The 27,394-nt window shown below is 46.1% G+C and overlaps 1 protein-coding gene across 1 annotated transcript in view; it reads left to right on the top strand.

The window, feature by feature from the left end:
* The window catches only part of SARS2 (seryl-tRNA synthetase 2, mitochondrial), a 41,875-nt gene that overhangs the window by 3,578 nt on the left and 10,903 nt on the right, over positions 1–27,394 (top strand). Inside the window, exons 2-10 of the mRNA XM_040323341.1 lie at positions 3,532–3,627; positions 5,879–5,908; positions 7,016–7,156; positions 16,586–16,640; positions 17,241–17,304; positions 21,164–21,269; positions 22,233–22,280; positions 24,184–24,292; positions 25,625–25,670. Of these exons, the coding sequence (XP_040179275.1) occupies positions 3,532–3,627; positions 5,879–5,908; positions 7,016–7,156; positions 16,586–16,640; positions 17,241–17,304; positions 21,164–21,269; positions 22,233–22,280; positions 24,184–24,292; positions 25,625–25,670 (695 nt within the window). The remainder of the gene's footprint in view (positions 1–3,531; positions 3,628–5,878; positions 5,909–7,015; positions 7,157–16,585; positions 16,641–17,240; positions 17,305–21,163; positions 21,270–22,232; positions 22,281–24,183; positions 24,293–25,624; positions 25,671–27,394) is intronic.

The raw sequence follows: 27,394 nt of genomic DNA, 5'->3' as shown, positions 1-27,394 counted from the left end.
CTTTACTGACTGACACGCGTCACTTACTGACACGCAGCACTTACTGACACTTTACTTACTGGCACGCGTCACTTACTGACACGCGTCACTTACTGACACTTTACTGACTGACACGCGTCACTTACTGACACTTTACTGACTGACACGTGTCACTTACTGACACTTTACTGACACGCAGCACTTGCTGACACTTTACTGACTGACACGCAGCACTTGCTGACACTACTGACTGACACGCAGCACTTACTGACACTTTATGGACTGACGCACATCACTTACTGACACCAAATACTGACACACTTTACTTACTGACACTTGACTTACTGACACACAGCACTTACTGACACTTTACTTACTGACACACAGCACTTACTGACACTTTACTGACTGGCACACGTCACTTACTGACACTTTACTGACTGACACGCAGCACTTACTGACACTTTACTTACTGACACGCGTCACTGACATGCAGCACTTACTGACACTTTATGGACTGACACACATCACTTACTGACACCAAATACTGACACACTTTACGTACTGACACTTTACGTACTGACACAGCACTTACTGACACACAGCACTTACTGACACACAGCACTTACTGACTGACACACAGCGCTTACTGACACTTTACTGACTGACACGCAGCACTTACTGACACTTTACTTACTGACGTGCAGCACTTACTGACATGCGTCACTTACTGACACTTTACTGACTGACACGCGTCACTTACTGACACTTTACTGACTGACACGCGTCACTTACTGACTGACACGCGTCACTTACTGACTGACACGCGTCACTTACTGACACTTTACTGACACGCAGCACTTGCTGACACTACTGACTGACACGCATCACTTACTGACACTTTATGGACTGACGCACATCACTTACTGACATCAAATACTGACACACTTTACTTACTGACACTTTACTTACTGACACACAGCACTTACTGACACTTTACTTACTGACACTTTACTGACTGACACGCAGCACTTACTGACACTACTTACTGATATGCAGCACTTACTGACACTTTACTGACTGACACATGTCACTTACTGACACTTTACTGACTGACACGCGTCACTTACTGACATGCAGCACTTACTGACACTTTATGGACTGACACACATCACTTGCTGACACCAAATACTGACACACAGCACTTACTGACACACAGCACTTACTGACACACAGCACTTACTGACACACAGCACTTACTGACACTTTACTGACTGACACATAGCACTTACTGACAATTTACTGACTGACACGCAACACTTACTGACACTTTACTTACTGATGTGCAGCACTTACTGACACTTTACTGACTGACACATGTCACTTACTGACACTTTACTGACTGACACGCGTCACTTACTGACACTTTACTGACTGACACGCGTCACTTACTGACACTTTACTGACTGACACGCGTCACTTACTGACACGCATCACTGACTGACACTTTACTGACTGACACGCGTCACTTACTGACTGACACGCGTCACTTACTGACTGACACGCGTCACTTACTGACTGACACGCGTCACTTACTGACTGACACGCGTCACTTACTGACTGACACGCGTCACTTACTGACTGACACGCGTCACTTACTGACACTTTACTGACTGACACGCGTCACTTACTGACACTTTACTGACTGACACGCGTCACTTACTGACTGACACGCGTCACTTACTGACTGACACGCGTCACTTACTGACTGACACGCGTCACTTACTGACTGACACGCGTCACTTACTGACACTTTACTGACTGACACGCGTCACTTACTGACACTTTACTGACTGACACGCGTCACTTACTGACACTTTACTGACTGACACGCGTCACTTACTGACACTTTACTGACACGCAGCACTTGCTGACACTTTATGGACTGACGCACATCACTTACTGACACCACATACTGACACACTTTACTTACTGACACTTTTCTTACTGACACACACAACACTTACTGACACACAGCACTTACTGACACTTTACTTACTGACACTTTACTGACTGGCACACGTCACTTACTGACACTTTACTGACTGACACGCAGCACTTACTGACACTTTTCTTACTGATGTGCAGCACTTACTGACACTTTACTGACTGACACGCGTCACTTACTGACACTTTACTGACTGACACGCGTCACTTACTGACACTTTACTGACTGACACGCGTCACTTACTGACATGCAGCACTTACTGACACTTTATGGACTGACACACATCACTTACTGACACCAAATACTGACACTTTACTTACTGACACTTTACTGACTGACACACAACACTTACTTATTGTCCAGGCCTTGCTGAAGATAGAAGCTGATTGGCTACCAGACACAGCTGCACCAGATTTTACACTCCAGTTTCAGTAAATCAACCTTACTGACACTTTTTTTTACTTATACAGATGACCGACCTGCTCTGCAGCAATGACCAATCTGGATTTACAATGTCAGGAAAAAATAAATGTCATTTCTTACCCGATGTTCTCTGTATTTCTGCTCCGCCTTTCTAGGATAACCAGGCAGTGAGGATTCAGTTGGGAATTATTATTTAGCTGCCCAAATCAGCAAAGTCTCGGTGACGGGGACCTGTGTGTCGGTGACGGGGACCTGTGTGTCTGTGACGGGGACCTGTGTGTCTGTGACAGGGACCTGTGTGTCTGTGACGGGGACCTGTGTGTCTGTGACGGGGACCTGTGTGTCTGTGACAGGGACCTGTGTGTCTGTGACGGGGACCTGCGTGTCTGTGACAGGGACCTGTGTCTCGGTGACAGGGACCTGTGTCTCGGTGACAGGGACCTGTGTCTCGGTGACAGGGACCTGTGCGTCTGTGACGGGGACCTATGCGTCTGTGACAAGGACCTGTGTGTCTGTGACAGGGACCTGTGTGTCTGTGACAGGGACCTGTGTCTCGGTGACGGGGACCTGTGCGTCTGTGACGGGGACCTGTGCGTCTGTGACGGGGACCTGTGTGTCTGTGACGGGGACCTGTGTGTCTGTGACGGGGACCTGTGTCTCGGTGACGGGGACCTGTGTGTCTCGGTGACAGGGACCTGTGTGTCTCGGTGACAGGGACCTGTGTGTCTCGGTGACAGGGACCTGTGTGTCTCGGTGACAGGGACCTGTGTGTCTCGGTGACAGGGACCTGTGTGTCTGTATTCCTGGGCAGCCAAGTGTGACAGATTTCCAGCCCAGACACAGCGAGGGTCAGGGTCAGGTTTCATTCAGTGACAGTGTGACCTTTAGAGCAGGCATATGCAATTGGCAGACCTCCGGAACTACAAGTCCCATGAGGCATAGCAAGACTCCGACAGCCACAAGCACGACACCCAGAGGCAGAGGCATGATGGGACTTGTAGTTTTGGAACAGCTGGAGGTCCGCTAATTGCATATCCCTGATCTAGTGCAACTAAAGGAGTGTTTTGTGCTATCGGAGGAAAACGTATGTAAAGAGATTTCCTATCTTGTTGATTTCACAGTTGAGCTCATGGGAGCATCTGCAGAGGATGAAGCAGGATATCCACCGCCTGGAAGAGGAGAAGATACAAATAGCCAACAAGATCAAGAATCTGGCAGTGAGTACGCTGCCACTTGGGGGCGCTATGAGCTTATGGCTTTTCATTGTTTAAATGCTTGGCCTTGGAAAGTTATTGTGAAATGCTCTTCATTATTATGGGAGATGCAGTGGCGCTGTGGCTCAAGAGTTAAAGGCCAACAAGGAAATGAAAAGCAGAAAAGTGCCTCAAATGTAATATCTTCATACAATTTATTGACCTGCTAGAGGGGCAAATCGCATGGAATACAAGAAGGTAAGGCTTATCAACACTGGTCAACATCAAAGTTCTAGAACACCCAAGGACCACAACCCGAGAGCCTTGGTACAGGAAGGGAACGGCCTTATCTTCTTGTATTCCATGTGAGTTGTCCCTCATTGGCGTGCCACTAATATTTATAAAGATACTACACTTAGAGGCACTTTTCTGCTTTTTATTTCCTTGGCATACAGAGTTGGCTTCCACTTGCCTTAAGGGAACTCCCTCTCCTAAGTGGACCCTATAAGAGACTGTCTTAATGGACTTTTAATGAACTTTATTGCCATGTGAATGGATTTTTAATGAACATTAATGCCACCTACTGACCCCCAATGCACCCGCAGTATCTCCTTTCTAAAGGCCAAGTCCACTTTTCCAAAAAAAAAAGTTTTGGGGATGGCAGGTGGGTCAGACCCAGTCTAACTATAGTCCTAAAGGTAAAGTTGGCCATAAACATTTCTGAAAGATGCTCTTTCCTTCAGGATGTATCCCAGCAGCAATCTAAAAACTGGAATGTGTTGTTTGGCCACATAGGTGCCTGTCCTATTCAAATGTTAGTTTTTCCTATTTTTTTTGGTTGGGGGGTGGTCATACGAAAACATCAACAGGGAAGCTTCTCCCCAAGAGCTATAGTGCCAGAATATGAGGTTGCTGCCATGTACTAGAGCTGCACGATTCTGGGCAAAATGAGAATCACAATTTTTATTGCTTAGAATAAAGATCACGATTCTCATGGCGTAAAATCTTTTACATTTATACAAAAAAATTATTTGCACTAACTTTACTTGCTAGTTTTTTTAAAATTCATTAAACTAATTTTTTCCAAGAAAATTGCATTTAAAAAGACTGCTGCACAAATACAGTGCAACATAAAATATTGCAACAACCGCCATTTTATTATCTAGGGTCTCACTGACTCTCTACATTCGGAAAAGGTAGGAGCCGGATTTACCGGCTCCTACCCCCGCTCTCCATCCTGACAGATCGTCTCCATACGGGACACGGCGGCAGCATGCAGGGGGGACACGGCAGCAGCACGGAAAAAGAGACTGCAGCATTGAGGGACACAGCAGCAGCACGGATGGGGGCACACGGCAGGAACATGGAAAAAGAGATGGCAGCACGGAGGGAGATGGCAGTATGGAGTGGGACATGGAGGGGGATACGAGGACAGTCAGCGGTGATCAGTGCTTGTAACTTCCCCACCGCACTGATCACCCTGACTGTCCAGGTATCGGGCTGAAGCATCGGAGTATTTTAGATCTACCCCTCATATTTACAGCGACTGCACTTCCAGTGCAATTTCAAGTGCACTTTGCACTTGTAGTGCAAAGTGGATTTGCCTTTTAATAAATAACCCCCATAGGCTATTATCAGCATTTCTTGGCTGGAAACCCCGCCCCCCCCGACCTAGTGGGTTTTAAAGCGGAGCTCCACCCAAAAGGGGGAAGCTCCACTTGTTTGATTCCTCCCCCTCTCCACTGGCACATTTGGCACCTTTTGGGGGGAGCGGATACTTTTCAAAATCAGGTACCCGCTCCAACTTCCGGGTTAGTTCACCGCAATTGTACGTCAATCTACAAAATTTCCGACCCCCCCCCCAGCTGTCCTCTAGTAGACACACGGGTTCCAAAAGACAGCGGGACCATTCAGAAAGCGCAGCGCAACTTGCGCATGCGCAGTAGGAAATGCACTTCAGATTTCCCTTAGTGAAGATGCTGGCACCTGCACCCCTAGCCGATGTCTACAGCGATCACAGATTGTGGTAAATGGCTAATCGTATCGGCCCGTTGTCATGTGATCAGCGGTGTCCAGTCACAGCCGATCACAATGTAAACAAACTCAATATTGAACCCTACGGTCTAAGACTGGGATGCCATTAAAGTTCATGTAAAGCCAGGTGTCCCAATACTTTTGGCAATATCGTGTGTGTATAATATTATCATGTTTTTAAACCATGTAAATATTTGTGATCTATTTCATATTTGTTTTTCTAATTGTGCGTCTCCCACAGCTCACACATGATCGCCAGAGTATGCAATCGGTAAGTCCTGCTATAATTTGAAATGATTTTTGTGCGGAAAACGTTATGATTAGGGCAAATACCTTAGGAAGACTGGACACACATCACAGTATCATGGTAACATGATTGCGGGTACCTGACGGACATCGCAGCTGCCAGGCACGTGCATCGGCATCTCAGTGACACGGCGGGCACTCGCGCGTCCCCCAGTGGCCGGAGGAGCCAAGGACGTCAATAGACGGCCTCCCGACATTGTAGAGCCACCTTGTGGCCGTCATTTTACAATGGTCCGGGGTCCAAGTAGTTAAGAAACCTTAGAAACATCTAAGTGGACTTCTTTTTCTTTTTTTCTTTTCTTTCTTTCTTCTCCTTCGTATTTGAAGCCTATCCCTGGGCATCACGGTCTCTCCTCCAAGCCCTTCTACCTTCCCACCATAATCCCATTTACAACATTTTATAAAACCGTGCAGTCTTCTGGAGCCTGAGAGGTCCCGCTGCTAAACAGCCAATAGGAAGTGTCCAGGGGACCCAGGCATTATGGACACTTGAAAGACCCGCCTCTTCTGCAATGAGGAAGAAGGAGGAGACTCTGGACCCAGCGCATTACATGACTATGATCTGGGTAAGTAAAAGGAGCTTTTAGTTTAGGATTTTTTTAGCATAGTGATTAGTTGGGAATTGTTCCTTCAACCAGGGTGCTTACATCATCCTATCACCAGTGTGTGTCATGCATGCACAAAAATATTCTAGTCCCAAGAAGTACACGGGTGGGATGGATCTATTGTGAACTGTTTGTGGTGCTGGAACACAACCTGCAGACCTATTGCTACCTTTCACTTAGAGAAATTAACAAGATGCCAGTTTCCAGTTCTAAATCGTTTCTCACAGCCAATTGTTGGATTCAAACCTAACTTGGAGTTTTGAATGCGATTGCAGATGCAAAAAGCCAAGGCATTGAGTTTAAAACCACAGGAGTTAGAAAGTACTAATAGAGCTGTATGTGCATGGTATTGTAGTTGCTAGCAATAAACTCTGAAATAAGATGAATTTAATACATTTTCTGATCTTGGCACAGCTGCAGCATGTGCTGGAAAGTATTAGCTTGTCTTGATGTTGCCTATATCTTAGCTTCCCAGCTTCCAGTCCATGAGGAATCGTGGAAAAGAAATCCGCCAACAGCTTACTGCTTTCTACCAGCAAGAGACTACACTGGAGGATTCCTTCTACCTCCGGGCATTAAAGCTGCCAAATAGAACCCACCCAGGCACGGTGAGTACCAGACATCAGTAGTTTCTAATATCTTTCTTGGGGAAAGAAATAATAGCTGTTGCCAATTTTGACCTCCTAGCATGTCCCATATTTCTCTAGATGAACCTGTCAGGATAAATAATCCTAAGTAGTAAACTAAGGCCCGGATTCACATACATTGGCGCATATTTAATGCCGGCGTAGCATATCTAATATACGATACGCCGACGTAGCGCAGAGAGGCAAGCACCGAATTCACAAAGCACTTGCCTCCCAAACTGCGCTGGGTTCCCTCGGCGTAAGCCGTCGTAGGTGAAAGTGGGCGTGAGCCATGCTAATGAGGCGTGACCCCATGCAAATGATGGGCCAAGTGCCACACAAGTACTTAAAACGAACGGCGCATGCGCCGTCCCGTGGACGTATCCCAGTGCGCAAGCTCAGAATCACGTCGGAACTACTCCCTAAGGTACGACGGATCACTGCCTACGACGTGAACGTAACCTACGCCCAGCCCTATTCACGTACTACGTAAACAACGTAAAATACGACGGCTGTGTTCCCTGGTCCATACCTTAGCATGAGTTGCGCCTCATATATGGGGAATAACTTTACGCCGGACTTACGCAAACCGCGTGTATTATGCGCCGGGCGCAAGTACGTTCGTGAATCGATGTATCTCCCTATAGGAAATCAATGGGAGCGCCACTTGTGGCCAGCGTAAATATGCGTCCACGATACGCCGGCGTATGAAAGTTACGTCGGTCGGATGAAGCCTATTTTCAGGCGTATCTCAGTTTATGGGCATGGCGCATAGATACGACGGCGCATATTTACACTTATGCAGCGTATCTCAAGATACGTCGGCGTAAGTGCTTTGTGAATCCGGGCCCTTGTATGCAGATGATTGCTTGCTTGCTTGCTTGCTTGCTTGTTTGCTTCATCTTCATCTAAGCTTGCACTTTTAAAGTGAAAATTCACTCTCTCAATCAACATTGATTATTTTTAATCCTCTGCTGCTAGCATTAGTAAATCCATAGATGGATATAAAAGTATATTAGATAGATAGATACATTTTTATTCTTTTATTTTATTCAGTTACAGCAAATAATTTCATACATCCCAGGAGTATCCAGTATGGGAGGAAAGGAGGGGGGTTTCTCAGCTAAGCACACACTTCTACATGCATACTTGAGCTAAGGGCAGGAAGTAAATGCTACATGAATCATTTGCCCTTACTCAACATGGCCAAGGCCAGAAATGCTGGGGGGGGGGGGGGGGGGGGGGTTTTAAAGAGATTTTTTTTTCACCAAAATAAAGCATAGAGGCATGGATGGATGGGGGAGTTGAATAGAAGCCTATCCTACCCACACTTAACAACTGTATTTTCATTTTTGTCCATCCGATCATCCCCCACAGCTACTACCCTTTGTTTCACTTGACCCTTCCTTCTAGACTGTAAGCTCTAATGAGCAGGGCCCTCTGATCCCTCCTGTATTGAATTGTATTGTGGCTATACTGTCTTCCCTGATGTAAAGCACTGTGCAAACTGTTGGCGCTATATGAATCCTGTATTATAATAATAATAATAATAAATAGTGTTTTTGGTTTGTGGTGCTCGTTGCAGTAAAGATCCACTTTAAGAACAAGTTGGCAGAAGAGGCTTCCATTATCAGTTTGTGACAGATCCCCTTTAAGATATTCCTGTTACATATCTGGGCAGTTTAAATTAAAGTAGAAGTTTGGCCTAAAACTAAAATCTCTAAATCTACTGGCAGCCACATTCTAAGACTAACTCAAAAAAAAACTAAAAAATCGCTATACATACCTTTTCTGAAGCTGGTCTGGTCCACACTGAGCTGTCAGCGGCTGCTTCTGTGTGTGGGAGTGTGCAGAAGAGGCAGCAGACAACGGAAGCCCAATAGTAACTCTATGGGTGACGTCACTTCCCAGCCATTGTCGGCTGTGTCCTGCACACATCTTCCGCCGCTGGAGATCAGACTGGACCAGCTTTAAAAAAAAAGGTATGTTTAGCGATTTTTGCTTTGAAGGGTTAGATAGGTTAGTCGTAGAAGTTGGCTGTAGATTTAGAGTTTTTAGTTTTAGGCTGTTCTTTTTCTTCAGTCCTCCTTTTGAAAAATTAAAAGTCATCAGCTGCAAAAACTGTAGCTGCTGCCTTTTTAATAAAAATCAAAAAAAAACTTTCCTGTCCAGGGATCCAGTGCTTTCCTCACCCAGACAGTTTCTTCACTAGGATTTGGTTTGTGGCGCTGTCATACTAACTGTGGGCAGCTGCCTGCGACTGCTTGTGGCATTACAGCCAGCTGCTCACTGCACATACCCCATACCCTAAATCGGTGATGGCGAACCTTGGCACCCCAGATGTTTTGGAACTACACTTCCCATGATGCTCAACTACACTGCAGAGTGCATGAGCATCATGGGAAATGTAGTTACAAAACATCTGGGGTGCCAAGGTTCACCATCACTGCCCTAAATGGTCCTGAAACTTTTCCTATGACGTGCCCCAGAAGGCTGCGGGGGAAGGAGGGCCAAGCTTTTGCCCGAATGGCTGCTTCGATTCGACCAGAAGTGGGGGAGCGGGTACCGGTCAAAACCAGGTACCCCCCCAAAAAAAAATAAAGTGACAAATGTGAAGGAGGCTGAGGAATAGCATAACTTCTCCTTTTGGGTGAAGTTCTGCTTTTAAGCACGAGTAAAAATATATAACGTGGTCACTTTTATTGAAGACAGTCTGTTTGTCCTGGTTCCTATTGTCATTCGCACAGGAGGGAGGTGATGGTTTGATCCAAAATACTATAGGTGTCACTAAAATGCAGATCTTACAGTGGGGAAACCTGTCATGTGACAGTTGTTCAAAAGAGGAGTTCCTGCACTTGCAGGAGATTTCCTGTTGTGTCTCTGGACCGGGTGTGAAGAAAAATCTCCCCAATGGAGCACAAACAGTTGAAATAAACCTAATGATGGTTTTATCAATTCCTTTTCTAATCCAAAACTTACAAAGAAAAACCTTTTTGGCTTTAGATATACTTAAAGCGTTACTAAACCCACAACAATAAAATCACTCTGTATATGCAGTAAATCATGCTTGTTACACTCACTGTGGAACCTAAGGGGGTTAACCCTCCACACTGTGTAAAAAGGCTGTTTGATCCCATCTTCTGATCCTCCCCTTCTTCCATAGTCTCCAATTCATCTGTGTTACGGAACCATGAACCAGACGTACAACAAGAGATAAGTGAAAATAAGAAGGCTTTATTGAAAATCAAGCATTAAAGCAAAAGTCCAAACGGATGGTGAAACCGAAGCAGAGTCTGCGAAGCCAGAGTTCAGGAACCAGAAGGGTAGTCAGACGAAGCCAGGATCAGGAACCAGCAGGGAAGTCAGACGAAGCCAGGATCAGGAACCAGCAGGGAAGTCAGACGAAGCCAGGATCAGGAACCAGCAGGGAAGTCAGACGAAGCCAGGATCAGGAACCAGCAGGGAAGTCAGACGAAGCCAGGATCGGAACCAGAAGCAGCAGCAGTCTTAGAAGCATGTGAACACAGGAGGACCAAGCAAGGAACTGAAGCCACAGACCTCCTATATACAGTGAGGAAAATAAGTATTTGAACACCCTGCTATTTTGCAAGTTCTCCCACTTGGAAATCATGGAGGGGTCTGAAATTGTTATCGTAGGTGCATGTCCACTGTGAGAGACATAATCAAAAAAAAAAAATCCAGAAATCACAATGTATGATTTTTTTAACTATTTATTTGTATGATACAGCTGCAAATAAGTATTTGAACACCTGAGAAAATCAATGTTAATATTTGGTACACTAGCCTTTGTTTGCAATTACAGAGGTCAAACGTTTCTTGTAGTTTTTCACCAGGTTTGCACACACTGGAGGAGGGATTTTGGCCCACTCCTCCACACAGATCTTCTCTAGATCAGTCAGGTTTCTGGGCTGTCGCTGAGAAACACAGAGTTTGAGCTCCCTCCAAAGATTCTCTATTGGGTTTAGGTCTGGAGACTGGCTAGGCCACGCCAGAACCTTGATATGCTTCTTACAGAGCCACTCCTTGGTTATCCTGGCTGTGTGCTTCGGGTCATTGTCATGTTGGAAGACCCAGCCTCGACCCATCTTCAAAGCTCTAACTGAGGGAAGGAGGTTGTTGCCCAAAATCTTGCAATACATGGCCCTGGTCATCCTCTCCTTAATACAGTGCAGTCGCCCTGTCCCATGTGCAGAAAAACACCCCCAAAGCATGATGCTACCACCCCCATGCTTCACAGTAGGGATGGTGTTCTTGGGATGGTACTCATCATTCTTCTTCCTCCAAACACGGTTAGTGGAATTATGACCAAAAAGTTCTATTTTGGTCTCATCTGACCACATGACTTTCTCCCATGACTCCTCTGGATCATCCAAATGGTCATTGGCAAACTTAAGACGAGCCTTGACATGTGCTGGTTTAAGACAGGTGTTCCAATACTTATTTGCAGCTGTATCATACAAATAAATAGTTAAAAAATCATAAATTGTGATTTCTGGAATTTTTTTTTTGATTATGTCTCTCACAGTGGACATGCACCTACGATGACAATTTCAGACCCCTCCATGATTTCCAAGTGGGAGAACTTGCAAAATAGCAGGGTGTTCAAATACTTATTTTCCTCACTGTATATATGAGCCAGGCATCCAGCTCCTCCCAGTGAGGAGGAGGAGCCGCAGGGTGGGAGGCTACAAGAGACCCAGAAACCAAGATGGCCGCCAGCACATGTCAAACGAAGGAGACAGGAGAGAGGTAAGACCATGACGGTACCTCCCCCTCAAGGGCCCCTCCTCCGCGGTGCAAAAAACGGTTTCTGAGGGAAGCGTGCGTGGAAGGCTCGGAGCAAGGCAGGAGCATGGACATCTGCGGAGGGAACCCAGGAACGCTCCTCTGGACCATAACCACGCCAGTGGACCAAAAACTGCACCCGACCGCGAACCAGGCGTGAGTCCAGGATATTGCTCACCTCATACTCCTCATGATTGCCCACTTGGACCGGACGAGGCCGAGGAACCGAGGAAGTGAAGCGATTGCACACCAGTGGTTTCAACAGGGAGACATGAAACACGTTGGAGATCCGCATGCCAGGAGGAAGCGCAAGGGCATAGGCTACCGGGTTTACCCTGCGAAGCACTCGGAAGGGACCAACAAAGCGAGGAGCCAGCTTGGGAGTGGGCACTCGAAGGTTGAGATTGTGAGTGGACAACCATACACGGTCTCCGACCTGGTAGGAAGGAGCAGGCGCTCGTCTGCGATCAGCCTGGGGTTTCTGGCGCTGCACAGAGACCTCAAGGGACCTCTGGATCTGTACCCAAGAGACGCGTAGGACGGAAAGGTGATCCTCCACAGCCGGAATATCCTGGGGAGAGAATGCCTCCGGTAACACGGCAGGTTGGAACCCATAATTGGCCATGAAGGGAGACGTCCCAGAGGAAGAGTTCACCGCCGTGTTCCTGGCAAACTCAGCCCAAGGCAGGAGGTCAACCCAATTGTCCTGGTGATCGGAGACATAGCAACGAAGGAATTGCTCCAAGGCCTGATTGGATCGTTCTGCGGCCCCATTGGACTGAGGGTGGTAGGCCGAGGAGAAGGAGAGATGAATCCCCAACTGGGAGCAAAAGGCACGCCAGAACCTGGACACAAACTGACTCCCCCGATCCGACACTATCTCCTTGGGCAAACCGTGCAACCGGAAGACCTCCCAGGCAAAAATCGTGGCCAACTCTTGTGCAGAGGGTAACTTCTTGAGAGGAACACAGTGGCACATTTTGGAAAACCGATCCACAATCCTGAGAATGACCGTATGGCCTCGGGATGCAGGGAGGTCCACAATGAAATCCATCCCCAGGTGTGACCATGGGCGCTCCCCGGTGGCTATGGGTTGCAGCAGGCCCAACGGAAGGTGCCGAGGGGACTTACTTTGGGCACAAACGGAGCATGCCGCTACATATGCGGCGATGTCGGAACGTAGGGAAGGCCACCAGCACAGACGTGAAACAGCCCAGGACAGCTGATTCTTACCAGGATGCCCCGTGGTCTTGGAGTTATGGTAGGTTCGCAACAACCGAGTGCGCAACTCCTCAGGCACAAAACATCTGCCGTTGGGTCTCCCAGAGGGAGCACCAGATTGAGCCGCCAAAATCTGCTCACCAAGGGGAGAGGTCAGGCTGGTGCGAATGGCGGCCAGGATCCGATTCGGAGGTATGACCGAAGTCGGTATAGATTCCTCCCTGGACAGCTCGTAGTACTGCCGTGATAAGGCATCCGCCCTGATGTTCTTGGAACCGGGTAGGTAGGAGACCACGTAATAAAAATGTGACAAGAACAGAGCCCATCTGGCCTGACGTGGTGTCAATCTCTTGGCCTCAGAAAGGTAGGTCAGATTCTTGTGGTCCGTCAGGATGAGAACCGGAACCACCGAGCCCTCGAGCAAGTGCCTCCACTCCTTGAGAGCCTGCACTATGGCCAATAACTCCCTGTCACCAATCTGATAGTTGCACTCCGCGGGTGACAGTTTCCGGGAGTAAAACCCACAAGGAAGCAGCGGACCCTCTGGTGTTCTACGCTGAGACAGAAGGGCGCCTACTCCCGTCTCAGACGCGTCCACCTCGAGGACAAAGGGCAACCCAGGGTTGGGATGAGACAGAATCGGAGCCGACACAAAGGCGGATTTTAGGGCCTCAAAAGCCCGGATGGCCTCGAGCGGCCAGACCTGGGAATTACTGCCCTTCCTGGTCAGATCCGTGAGAGGCTTAGCCAGCATGGAGAAGTCCCTGATGAACTTCCGATAATAATTGGCGAAGCCCAAAAAGCGCTGCAAGGATCGAAGACCACTGGGCTGAGGCCACTGTAAGACAGCCGAAACCTTCTCGGGGTCCATGGAGAACCCCTCAGCGGAAATGATGTAACCTAAGAAGGTTACCTGGGATCGGTGAAATTCGCATTTCTCAAGCTTACCGAACAGCTTGTTCTCTCGTAACCGTTGCAACACTCGCTTGACATCCAGAATGTGGGCCTCCATGGATTCAGAGTATACCAAGATGTCATCCAAATAGACCACCACACACTGCTGCAACAGGTCACGGAAAACATCGTTGATGAATTCCTGAAAGACTGCGGGCGCATTGCACAACCCAAAGGGCATAACCAAGGATTCATAATGACCGGTCCTGGTGTTAAACGCGGTCTTCCACTCATCGCCCGCCTTGATCCTTACCAGGTTATATGCCGCCCTCAGGTCGAGTTTGGTAAAGACCGTGGCCCCCTTAAGGCGATCGAACAGCTCGGAAATCAAGGGTATCGGGTAAGCGTTCTTGATCGTGATGCGATTTAAGGCCCCTGTAATCGATGCAAGGCCTCAACTCACCGCCCTTCTTTTTCACAAAGAAAAATCCAGCCCCTCCCGGGGACGAGGATTTGCGAATGTGGCCACGGGACAGCGCCTCCATCACGTACTCCTCCATGGCCTCATTCTCCGCAACAGTGGATAGACCCTGCCGCGAGGAGGAACGGCACCAGGTTGTAACTCTATGGCACAATCGTATGGGCGGTGCGGAGGTAGGGCAACTGCGCGCACCTTATCGAATACATCCCGGTACTCCTCGTATTCAGGAGGCAACAGAGAGTCAGAGGAAGTACACAGCAACTTGACAGGCCCATGGATGCAACTAGCCCCACACTGTGGTGACCATGAGAGGATCTCGGCCGATCTCCAGTCGAAAGTCGGATTATGCTTCTGGAGCCAGGGGTACCCCAAGACCACCGAGTAGTGTGGAGACGAAATAACCTGGAAGCAGACCGACTCTCTGTGAACGACACCAATGGCTATCCCCACTGGAAGGGTCTCATGAGTCACGTGTGAGGGCTGGAGGGGTCTGCCGTCTATCGCCTCTAGAGCCAGCGGGGAACCTCGAGCCTGCAGAGGAATGGAATTGGCGGCAGCGAACTCACTATCAATGAAAAAACCACCAGCACCAGAGTCCACCAACGCCTGGGTCGTCACCGAGCCCCCGACCCAGGAGAGGACAACAGTGATCAGTGGTTTATCAACACGGGAAACCGGGGACGAGGAGACTCCACCCAAGATCTGCCCCCGACAGGATCTCAGGTGCGAGCGTTTCCCGGACGGTTCGGACATGCCAACCGAAAATGCCCACCGAGACCACAGTACATGCATCGGCCCTCGCGTCTCCGGAGTACCCTCTCCCCCTCGGACAAGCGAGCAAACCCCAGCTGCATGGGTTCACCCCCAGACAAGTCAACCCCAGGAGGCGTGGGAGGAGAGGGAGGCACGGGTGGGACAGCAAACGTAGGCGCCAAACTGTTAGGAGGCCTCCGCAAGCTCTCCTTAAAGGAAGGTCTCTCCCTGAGTCTGGTGTCAATCAAAATCAGGAAAGAAATAAGAGCCTCGAGCTCCACTGGTAGGTCCTTGGCTGCAACCTCATCCTTCAAGGCATCCGAGAGACCATGAGAGAAAGCAGCGACCAGAGCCTCATTATTCCAGCCTACCTCTGCTGCCAGGGTACGAAACTCAATGGCGTATTCGGCTACGGATCGTGAACCCTGTCTGACGGACATAAGAAGCTTCGCAGGGTTGCATGTGATCAGCACAGGGCTAATTGGCTCTGTCCAGACAAAGGGTCAGGGGTTATGCAGCCTCATAGGACAGTTGGAGAATGAAAACTCCTCCTACAAGCTTTAACCAGTGCTCGGCCAGAGACTTCTAAAAGTCACAAGACTGCTATAGACTGCTGATGAGAAAAGGTATTTAGCGGTTTATGTTTACAAAAATTATTGCATTTCCATGTTCTGTGTACTGTGGGAGACCAGATATAGTGAATGCAGGGTCCTGGGTTTAGTAACACTTTAAAATGTAAATCTTGACCTTTCCTGGTAAAGTTGAACTTCCTAATTCCTGGTTCTAAAGGCAGAAGATTTTCTTTATCCTAATGCAGCCTTTGCATTAAGATAAAAAAAAAAAAAAACTTCTGTATGTAGCAGCCCCGCTAATGCTTGCCTGAGCCCCACCTGGCTCCAGTGATGTTGCATGTAAGTCTTGACTGTCCGGTACTCTCCTTCATGACACAGCAGCGGGTGCCATTGACTCCCATGCTGTCAGTGAGCCAATGAGAAGAGAGGGGGGGGGGGCAGGGCTGAGCCATGGCTCTGTGTCTATATGGACACACAGAGCAGTGGCTCGACTTAGGCGCAGGAGGGCGAGGGGCCAGGAGTGCCAGCAGGGGTTACCTGCTCTGTGCAATGGTTTTGCAGGTAAGTATAGCATGTTTTGTTATTTAAAAATAAAATAAAAAAATGTATCGCTATATTTTCCAGTATTTTTGGGTCATCACAATGTCTGTCTAATGTTGATTTTATTTCATATTCCCGTAACAGCCTGTGGGAGATGAGAGCAATGCTCGAGAACTAGAAGTAGTTGGTGTGAAGCCTGGTAAGTGTTTATGTCTTGTGGGAGATAAAGTGTGATTTTTGGCATAGGGGAGGGGGATTGTATACATTAACTGTGTATGCAGAGAGAAACCTATGTCGGGATTGCAGAGTTCCCCACTGTAGTTAGAAAAACTGCTGTAATCAGGTGGCTGTAGCTCCAGCACCCCACTGCCTTTAGAACGTCAACACATATATGCAAAACCACCATGCAATATCTTGGGAGAAAGCCAATAGAATTAGTAGTGTCCTGATCACTTCCTGTGAGCTGAATTGGACGTAAAAAAAAAATACTATCTTTCTGTAAACTAATCCCTCAGCAGTTATGTGATGGAGATGAACAAAGACAGATTTGTTTGCAGTTTTGCCTGGTTGGCAACCCCAATGGCTTCCTCCATAGATAAAGTGGAGGAGTGAGCGTAGCTGCAGAAAGTGTGTTGTTAATATGATTGCCAAATGAAAAAAAAAAAAAAGCCAGAGTGGGAAAAATCAAATGTAGGAACCTCCATATAGAGACTGATAATTTTTTTTATTTTTTGGGGAGGTTTAAATACTTTTTAAGGAACTGTCAATATTCTTATCTGTCCTATCCATTCTTTTTTAGAGTTTGATTTTAAAGTTCGAGGCCATCTGGAAATAGGAGAGGACCTGGATATTATCAGACAGAGGTAGAAAAGCTGACATTGATCCAAGACTTGAGCTAACAGTAAATATGAATATATAAAACCTTTTTTTTTTTTTATGAATGCTAAATCTGAAATCCAGGCATACCGTATTTATCGGGCTATAACGTGCCCGGCGTATAGCGCGCACCCCCGAACTTAAAGGAAAATTCCTGAAAAAAATACTTAGTTTGGATGCCCCTCGTCGGTGTCTTGCTCGTCGTCCATCGCGTCCTGCCCGTCGTCCATCGCGTCCTCGTCCGGTCCGGCGTCCTTCTGCGGCCATCGTGGTGTCCTCTCCGCTCGATCCCGGCTTCCCGCACTGTGTTCGAACCACCTAAGATCTCCTGGACTTTGGGAACCCGGTACCGGCCGGTCGTAGGTCCCCTGGACCCACAACTTGGCACACCTGTAGCCCCATTTCTCCTCTACAAGTGTGCAAGGTTTGTTGTCTGGGGAGCATTTTTCAAAGCCGGGTACCCCTTCCATAGGCTCCCATGTTCGTCAGTCTAGTCATGGACACAGTGAGGCATGCACATGGGCACAGTGAGGCACGCAGATGGACACCCATAAGTCAATACGTTTTCCCATTTTTTTGTGGTAAAATTAGGTGCCTCGGCTTATACTCAAAGTATATACGGTATATATTTTTTGGGATATGTATTATAGCAGAAAGTAAAACATTTACCCTTTTTTTTTTTTTTTTTTTTTTTTTTTTATATGCAAAAAATAAAAACCGCAGTGGTTATCAAATACCACCAAAAGAAAGCTCTATTTGAGCGGAAAAAAAGGACGTCAATTCTGTTAGGGTACAGCGCCAATTGTCGGTTAAAGCGACGCAGTGCCGTATCTCAAACAGTGCTCTGGTCATTAAGGGGGCAAATTCTTCCGGGGCTGAAGTGGTTAAGGGGGTAAATCTTTTCGGTCCTTAAGTGGTTAAAGAACGGTATGACACAGAGTACACAATTACTCGGTGTCTGAATCTGTATAGGACACATCTGGATGTAGCAAATGTCTCATTAGGTAATAGTGGCCTCAGGCAATTTCCATACTATAGTCTTCTACTAATTCAGTTTCCCTCATCATTTCTCGGAATAAGAGTGGGATGCATCTGTCAGAACACAATAAAGCGCAGTCTGTGAACTCGGTTGTACCCTTCTAGGCGTCTGTGTGGCATAAGGCCATTTGTTTGTCTCTGTACAACAGCTTATGTAGTGTAGTCATAATACTGTGAAGAATATAGAAGATAAATCGGGAGATAATGAGTCACAGGTGGAGAAGTAGATGGGAGGGAGAAATGTGGGCGAAGGTTTATGTTTTGACAGTAAAGCTGATCATACATTGTTCAGTATTTATTTTATTTTTTATTTTTTTCTTTGATCGGCCATGGGGCTGAACAAAAAACTAAACTGATTCCTCCCATCCACGCATTTTAAAGGTGGATAGGGGAACCCTCCCTGCTGGGCTATTATATTCTAATAGCAGGGGAACTCCTCCACTGTCAGAATGTACAATAATATAAAAGAAATAGATATTCCATTAACAGAACAATAGTATAATAGAAAAAGGCGTAATCATTCAGGAAAGTAACTCTTGAAAATGAAAATAGATAACCTAGCAGATTGTAGGAGAAGATTATGATCTTTTTTTTTTTTTTGTGTCTTTTCAAGTGTTTTATTGCACGTATTTTGCTCAAACAGCAGCTCTTTTCTCCTTTTTCAGCTGCACTACACAACTGTTTTTTATTTGAAAAACGCCTGACAAAAGCAGCAAATATGTACAATTTTGCTCCTAAAAATGCTTAAAAATGTGTAAAATGTAGCGTAACAATTGTCAGCCAGTTAAGTCTAAACAAATCGGGTTAGTGACAGTTTTCTCTCCTCTGTGAGAACGTGTTTTTTGTTTTGTTCTTTCAGACATTTTCAAGATATGTGTTTGTATAAGGGTCAGTTTACAATAGAACATACACACTCCTATGCGGTCTGGTTTCGATAGCCTGTTCATCTTAATCACTTAAGCCCCGGACCATTTGGCTGGCCAAAGACCAGACCACTTTTTGCGATTCGGCACTGCGTCGCTTTAACTGACAATTGTGCGATGTGGCTCCCAAACAAAATTGATGTCCTGTTTTTTTTTTTTTTTTTTTTTCACAAATAGAGCTTTCTTTTGGTGGTATTTGATCATCTCTGCGGTTTTTATTTTTTGCGCTATAAACAAAAATAGAGCGCCAATTTTGAAAACAATGCAATATTTTTTACTTTTTGCTATAATAAATATGGCCAAAAAAAAATCTATAAAAATTTTTTTTTTCCATCAGTTTAGGCCGATATGTATTCTTCTATATATTTTTGGTAAACAAAAACGCAATAAGCGTTTGGTTTGCACAAAAGTTATAGCGTCTACAAAATATGGGGTAGTTTTATGGCATTTTTATAAAAAATATTTTTTACTAGTTATGGCGGCGATCAACGTGTTTTTTATTTTTTTTTTAATCGTGACTGCGACATTATGGCGGACACTTTTGACACCATGCGATCAGTGACATGTCACTAGGAAAAACAGGGAGATCTTGTGTTTACATTGACATCTCCCCGTTCTTCAGCTCTGTGACCCGACCGCGGGACACCGGCGGACATCGAGTCCCGCGGGCACGGTCACGGAGCTTTAGCGCATCCACACGGTGGCAAATTAAAGGGGACGTATATATACGACCATTTGCCCAGCCGTGCCATTCTGTCAACGTAAATAGGCATGCGGCGGTCGGCAAGTGGATAATGAGCTGCAAAATGCACTGGAACGCAGAAAAAGTAGTGCAAGCACTGCTTTTTCAGATTGCACTGCACCAAACTGCATTTTACTGTGGTACCTTGCGGTAATGTGCTGCTTTTGTGGGATGCGTTTGGGGTGCCATTTACAATTCATTGGCACACTCGTGTCTGTCACAAGGGCAGCGTGTTCACATGCACGAAATGTGCCTTTCTGCACAGCATTTTGCCATGAATGGGCCCTTTAATACCTAGAGGAGGTCCACCCGAAAATCTTTTTTTTAAAAGTCAGCAGCTGCTGGCTTTTAAAAAATGGACACTTGCCTGTCGAGCACGCCCACAATGTCAGCAGACGAGGCTGAGCAATTGCTTGGTCCTCGGATGCTGTTGCCGCCACCATGCTCTGTGAGGTAATCAGGAAGTGAAGCCTTGCGCGAGTAGCGCGGCTCACCGTCACTTGTCCCCGCTCTCTCCTGTGAACAGTGTGCTTCCCAGGAGACAGCGGGGGGTGGGGGGGCTATGGACGTGAGTCTATGCCCAGAAGTGGGTGCAAATACCTGACAGGTATCTGCACCCCCCCCCCTGAAAGGTGGCAAATGTGTCACCAGAGGGGGGGTTCTGAAAAGTGGAAATTCCATTTTTGGGTGGAACTCCGCTTTAATGAATGTTTCTGTGCATTCTGTGAATATTTTGGAATGATATGCTCTATGTATATGGGAGCCATGGAGTGGTTCTGTTTTACTGCTCTATCACAATGCCGACTCACTGTAAACAATGCACTCCCAATGTGGTTGATGTTTCTATCTCAGTAGGTGTTCGGCATTGGGAATGAATGAGGCAGACCTACTATTGGTTCATTTGCACATCTTTACTTCATAAGAAAAAAAAAATGGAAGAAACCACAAATAAAATATGTAAAATACTACACTAATGATACAAAAAAAGATGCTCACTGAGCTATACTTTCAGCTGTCCTTCTTCTTTTTTTTTTTTTTTTTGTCTCTAAAAATGACTGCCGGACTGCAATGTCACCAATTTATAACCCTACTGTTGCTGTGTATAAATGGATTATTTATATGTATTTTATTTAATTTTGACAGGCGCCTTTCACATGTTTCGGGTCACCGATCCTATTATCTCAGAGGAGCTGGCACGATGTTACAGTATGCTCTTGTTAACTTTACAATCGATAAACTTGTAAAAAAGGTAACCAAAATTACTTATCGTTCTTATACACATTAGTGACCACAGCCTACCGGTTTCTTTTATTATTATTTTTTGTCTGTATTTACTTCACTAGCAGTTTTTTGTATTCCCTTTGTTTATATACATTGGCCTCATTTTGTTCTTTATTTTGCAAAGAATTCTTTTTTTTTTCTTACATAAATTTTAGGCTTCATGCACACTAGAAAGCTAAAAACTGCTTTAAAAACATTGGACAAAAAAGCCTAACGCAAACAAACATGTTTTTGCATGTGTTTTAGCCTATGTGTAAGCTATGTTTAGTAGCTGTAGCATTAAGGAGTGGGCACTGGTATCCTTAACCAGTGAATAGTTGGTTGTTAAGGACGCGATGCCCAACTTCCCGGCCTGCTTCTTAACAGATGAGTCATCAGCTGTCAGCAGGATTCCCCGCTGACAGCTGATTATAAAAAAAAAAACCATTGCTGGCGATAAAATAATAAGAAAACCCTTCGTTCTGGTATGGATTTTTGAGGGGAACCCCCACGCCAAAATGTTGTTCTAAAATGTCAAGGCCCTCCCCCAAATCCATACCAGACCCTTGTCCAAGCATGCAGAGTGGCAGTGGGGAGAGAGAGCACCCCTCCCCCAAACATACCAGGCCGCATGTCTTCAAGATGAAGGGTGATCTAGGGGGTTCCCACCAGAGCACCTTGTTCCCATGTTGGGCCAAGGGCCTCTTCCCCACAACCCTGACTCGTAGTTGTGGCGTCTGTGGGGAGCTAATCGGAATTATGTTCATTTCACAGTGTCGGTGGAAGCTGTTGATGTTGGGCTGCATTGATCTATTCTGTCACATCTGCTATTGAATGTTGTTGACATTGGTTTACATTGCCTGAAAATTGCAGTGCATAGCTAGCACTGGTCTCTGTAAAGGAATGCCTAGTACTAATGAAACCATTCACTCTTCGCTCTTATCCCCTGCAGGGTTTTATCCCGATGTCTGTTCCTGACATGTTCAGAGGAGCTGTATTCGTAAGTTCTGTCTTTTTATTGTTTTCCTGATAAAAGTGTAAATGACTAAAGCAGGGTATACACTGGTAGAGTTGTATTCAACATTTGTTTATTGTAAGAGCGTTCATTTATTAAATCAATAGTGGTGTCAAATCAACGTTTGTTTTCAACCACAGTGATGAGAAAATTTTGAGGAACAGAATGGAAGATTTTTCTAACTGTGTATGTGGTCTGCGTTCAGTAAAAGTCTGTTCATTCCAAAACCCCAATTTAAGTCAAATGGAATCATGAACTACTTTTGAATGACTTTCGAAGATACTGAGAATTTTCTTACAAATTTTGGTTTAAAATTTTACTAGTGTATACCCAGCTTAAAGCTCATTACACACATTACATTCACATGGGCTTCGGAATATACAGGAGCAGTATGAACGGCAACCTTTTTTATAAAACTTGCCGCAAGCTTTGAGCAGCTTTTGAGCAGCTTATCCCAAACCTTTGAAGCTCCCTTCAATTCCCATTTGGAAATGTTTTACATGGATCCCAATGGGAGTATTGATAATCACTTTAAACAAGCTGCTCGCAGGCTTTCAGCAAGCTTCAAGTAGAGCTGAAGCCTGCTAGTAGCATGCTTAATGTTGCAATAAGCACTCCCTTTAGGATTTGTGTTCAACCTTTACAAACTGGAGCTGAATGGTATGTTAAAACTTCAACAATGCTTGCTGAAAGCTCTGCAGATGCCTTGTAAAAGCTTGTTCACACTGCTCTTCTAAAAGCCGAAGCCCTTGTGAAACAAGATCTACCTCCTTTTAGCTTTGCGGTACCTGTGATATACAGTATTGCACCGCTCTGCTTATTGGGAAAAATGCAGAATGTCTATTATGGGGGTTGAGTGTACAATGGGCCTCTGGGTGGTCCAAATGAAACGTGCAGTGCTACGCTAATCTAAGACTGAGATCTCTCAGAGGGTTGCAGCGAAGGTAGCTGGCTTCAGTGCACCATTCAGAGGTGTAAGAGAATTATCAAAGAGGAAAGGGCACCGCTTACCATCGTCGGCCTCTGCCACTCCCCCACGACATGTTTCGCCCCGCTTGGTCACAGAGGTCTACAATACATACTAATGCACTTGGTTGGTGAGCGGTGCCATTTCTTCTCTTTGATTAGGCCTCTGGATGGTGTAATAATTCACAAAAAATATCACCTAGTGTAAAGATGGTTTAAAGGGAATCTGATGAGGAAAATGGCTGTGCCCTTTCCTATCCCTTTTCTTGAAAAATTCTACTTCCTTGTCTGTTTTGCTGATGCCTAAGTCAGCATCTGCTGGCACCCGAAGCTGATCTGTCCCTTGACTCTCGGGTGCCGATTTCTTCGTTAAGGGAATCGGAAAGTAAAGCCTTGTGGCTTCACTTCCTGGTTCCCTACTGCGCATGCGTGAGTCTGAATGGTCCCTGCTGTCTTCTGGGACCTGTGTGTCTCCCAGAAGACAGCGGAGGGGAAGGAGCAGGTGCCGGACGTGGCTTTAACTATCCACGGATATCTTTCCCCATAAGTGGGAGCAAATACCTGTATTGGACAGTTATCTGTTCCCTTCTCCTCTGAAAGGTGCCAAATGTGACACCAGACGGAGGGAGGATTCCGAAAAGCGGAAGTTCCATTTTTGGGTGGAACGCCGCTTTATGCAGAACTCCTAAGTAAGTCGATTGCCCAGGACAAATATGCTGGTTAGTTCTGATTTGGGGTGTGCCTGTTCTGACTCTGGAATTCCCAGGAAGCTGGAGGATCAGAATAACAGACCGAGAACTAGCAGTTGCAAAAAGAGACTGTGAATTAAGTTTTTTTTATAGGTCTGTAACCATTGCATGTGGTTGTGTCTGTCATGTTCTCTTCCATCTTCCTGACATCTCTGTTGTACCTTGTGTCTCAGGAAGGCTGTGGTATGCAGCCTGGTGCCCACAGCTCTCAAGTTTACAGCCTGGATCCATCCTCGCACCCTGATCTGCACCTGGCTGGCACCTCAGAAGTTGGCATTGCAGGTAACTTTGCTCTTTCACTTCTAATGCTTATTATGTTGCCTTTCTTGCTTTGCACAGGTTTGCTTTATGTGTTTTCTCACCTATAACAAAATGCAGATCAGGAATCCTGACATCACCTTCTGCATGCTTGTTCTAGGCCAGGAGTGCCCAACCTTTTGAGGAGCAATGGCCACTTTAGCAACTTGGTAACCGGTCACGGGCCACAATGAGTGTAGCGGGCGGATGGCAGGTCTGTGTCCACTCTGCATATGTAGAGCAGACACGAATGCAGGCTTCTCTACTCTATAGGCCCTCCGATCCGCCCAGACAGGGGACAGATCCCTTTCTGTTTTTTTAAGCAGATCGGATTGCAGATAGGCGGGTGTAAACAGACACCAGTCTGTTTTACATCTGCCGCTCTAAAGAGGTGAATGGAGGGTCCGATTGGGTACGCCTGAAAAACAGACAGGCTAACCCGATTGGACCGATCGTGTGACAGGGACCTAAGACTGCATTCGCACTGATGCACAGCGGTTTACCTGCACCTCAACTGACCTCAATCTTCACTTCTTTCTCAGGATTCCTGCAGCTGGTTGCTGCTGTCCCCAGGCGGTTATGGCTGGTGGCTGCTGCTGGCTGTCCTCCAGGGCTGATGCTGCTGGTGGGTACTGGTACTGGTGGCAAGTACTGCTGGCTGGTACTGCTGTTGGGTACTGACTGCTGGTTGGTACTGTTGTTGGGTACTGACTACTGGTAATGCTGGCGGGTACTGGTACTGCTGGCTGGTACTTCTGGCGGGTACTGGTACTTCTAGCGGGTACTGGTACTTCTGGCGGGTACCGGTACTTCTGGCGGGTACTTTTGGCTGGTACTAGTACCGCTGGCTGGTACTGCTGGCGGGTACCGCTGGCTGGTACTGGTACTGCTGGCTGGTACTGGTGCTGATACTGGTGACTGGTACTGCGTGGCTGGTACTAATGACTGATACTGGTGACACATGTGGCCTGCGAGCCAGCGGTTGGGCACCCCTGCTATACACACTCTGCTCTACTCTGTACGCTGTGCTATACATTGTGTAAACACACTGCTCTACTCTGACTGCTGTGCTATACGCTTAACACACTCTACACTCTATAGTATAGCTTGTACAGAGACTGCTCCACACTACACTGTGCTGTACTTTACGCACACACTGTTCTAATCTGTATGCTGTGCTCTACATTATACGCATAAAAAGCTGTGCTCTGTATGCTGTACTATACCTTATGCACGCACTGCTCTACTTTGCACACCTGATCAGAGAGAAAAATTAGTGTTGATAATTCGGCTGCTTGCTCTTTTTATTCAAAACAGGATACTTTATGGATCATGCAGTACAACTGTCAGATCTTCCATTGAGGTGAGTTGTGTATGTTTAGTAATATTAGGTTATCTGCTTTTCATCCCTTTTTCACTTCTGCTGCCCTTTTGCAACTACTTACTATGGAGCCTTCACTGCTTTTCATTAGGCAGCATATTAGTGGCTTAACCGCTTGCCGACGCCCACCGCAGTTTCACTGCAGCAGGTTGGCTCGGCTGCGCAAGATCACGTAATATATTGTGGTGTTGCTCTGCAGCCACTAGGGGCGCGTGCGCGCTCACTCCTGGTGCTGATGCGAGTGCCCGGCGGGCGCGATCACTGCCAGGCAACCCGCTCTTGACAGAGTGAGAACCAGGAGCTGTGTGTTTCTTTCAGGGGGAGAAATGACTGATCGTATGTTCATACAATGTATGAACAGCGATCTGTCATTTCCCCTAGTCAGTCCCCCCCCTTCAGTTAGAACACACTTTAGGGAACATAATTGACCCCTTGATCGCCCCCCTAGGGGCGTTCAAATGTGACATTTTTACAGTAATCAATGCATTTTTATAGCACTGATCGCTATAAAAATGCCATTGGTCCCAAAAATATGTCAAAAGTGTCTGATGTGTCCGCCATAAGGTCGCAGTACCGATTAAAAATTGCATTAAAAAATATTAATAAAAATGCCATAAAACGACACTCTATTTTGTAGACGCTATAACTTTTGCTAAACCAATCAATAAACGCTTATTGCGATTTATTTATTTTTATTTTTACGAAAAATATGTAGAAGAATACGTATCGGCCAAAACTAAAGAAAAAATCTTTTTTTTTTTTTTTTTGTATCTATTTTTTGGGGGGATATGTATTACAGCAAAAAGTAAAAAAATTTCTTTTTTTTTTTTTTTTTCAAAATTGTCGCTCTATTTTTGTTTATAGCACAAAAACTAAAAAACGCAGAGGTGATCAAATACCACCAAAAGAAATCTCTATTTCTTGGGGGGGGAAAAGGACGTCAATTTTGTTTGGGAGCCACGTCACATGATCGCGCAAATGTCAGTTAAAGCGACGCAGTGCCGAATCGCAAAAAGTGGCCCGGTCATTGACCATCAAAATGGTCCGGGGCTAAAGTGGTTAAAGTGTCGCTAAACCCACATCATAAAAAACTACTTTCATACTCACTCGACCACTGTAAGTTTTATTTTATGTATTCAGCAAAAAGCCTGGTTGGTCCTGCTAATCTCAATCTCCACCTTCTGTTCATGTCCCCAATTCAGCTAGGGATTTTGCAGCTCCTGTGGCAACTCTGCACATGCTCAGTTTTTAGTGCGTTTATATGCTGAGCATTTCCTCCCTAGCCCATGTGACTATAGATTTGTAAATGACAGCCCACTCCCTCTATTCCCCTCCATGCCCACTAATCGGCTAAACACAATGGGGGTGGGATATTACATGTAGATTGATAGAGGCCTCATCTCCCTCTTATTCTAACACACAGGCTGGAGGGGCAGTACACAGCCTGTGAATGGCAGAAATCCACCCACACCATGTTGTATCCAAACAATAATAAAGATTTTAAATATGACAATATAAAACCGTTAATTGATTGTATACATTTATTTGTACTCTACTCCAAAAGCTGTTTTTTTTGTTTTTTTTTACATGTGACCTGCAGCAGAGGACTAGAAAGCTCCTCCTGCTTATGTTTCCCTGCAGACAGGCTGGGAAAAAGCTGGGTCATGTGACTGCTGAATATCGATTAGGAAAATGACTTGGATGTA

Source organism: Rana temporaria, chromosome 9 (genome assembly GCF_905171775.1).
Source record: "Rana temporaria chromosome 9, aRanTem1.1, whole genome shotgun sequence".
NCBI lineage: Eukaryota > Metazoa > Chordata > Amphibia > Anura > Ranidae > Rana > Rana temporaria.
The sequence above is the reverse complement of the archived record's forward strand: the minus strand, read 5'-3'. Positions and strand labels throughout refer to the sequence as shown.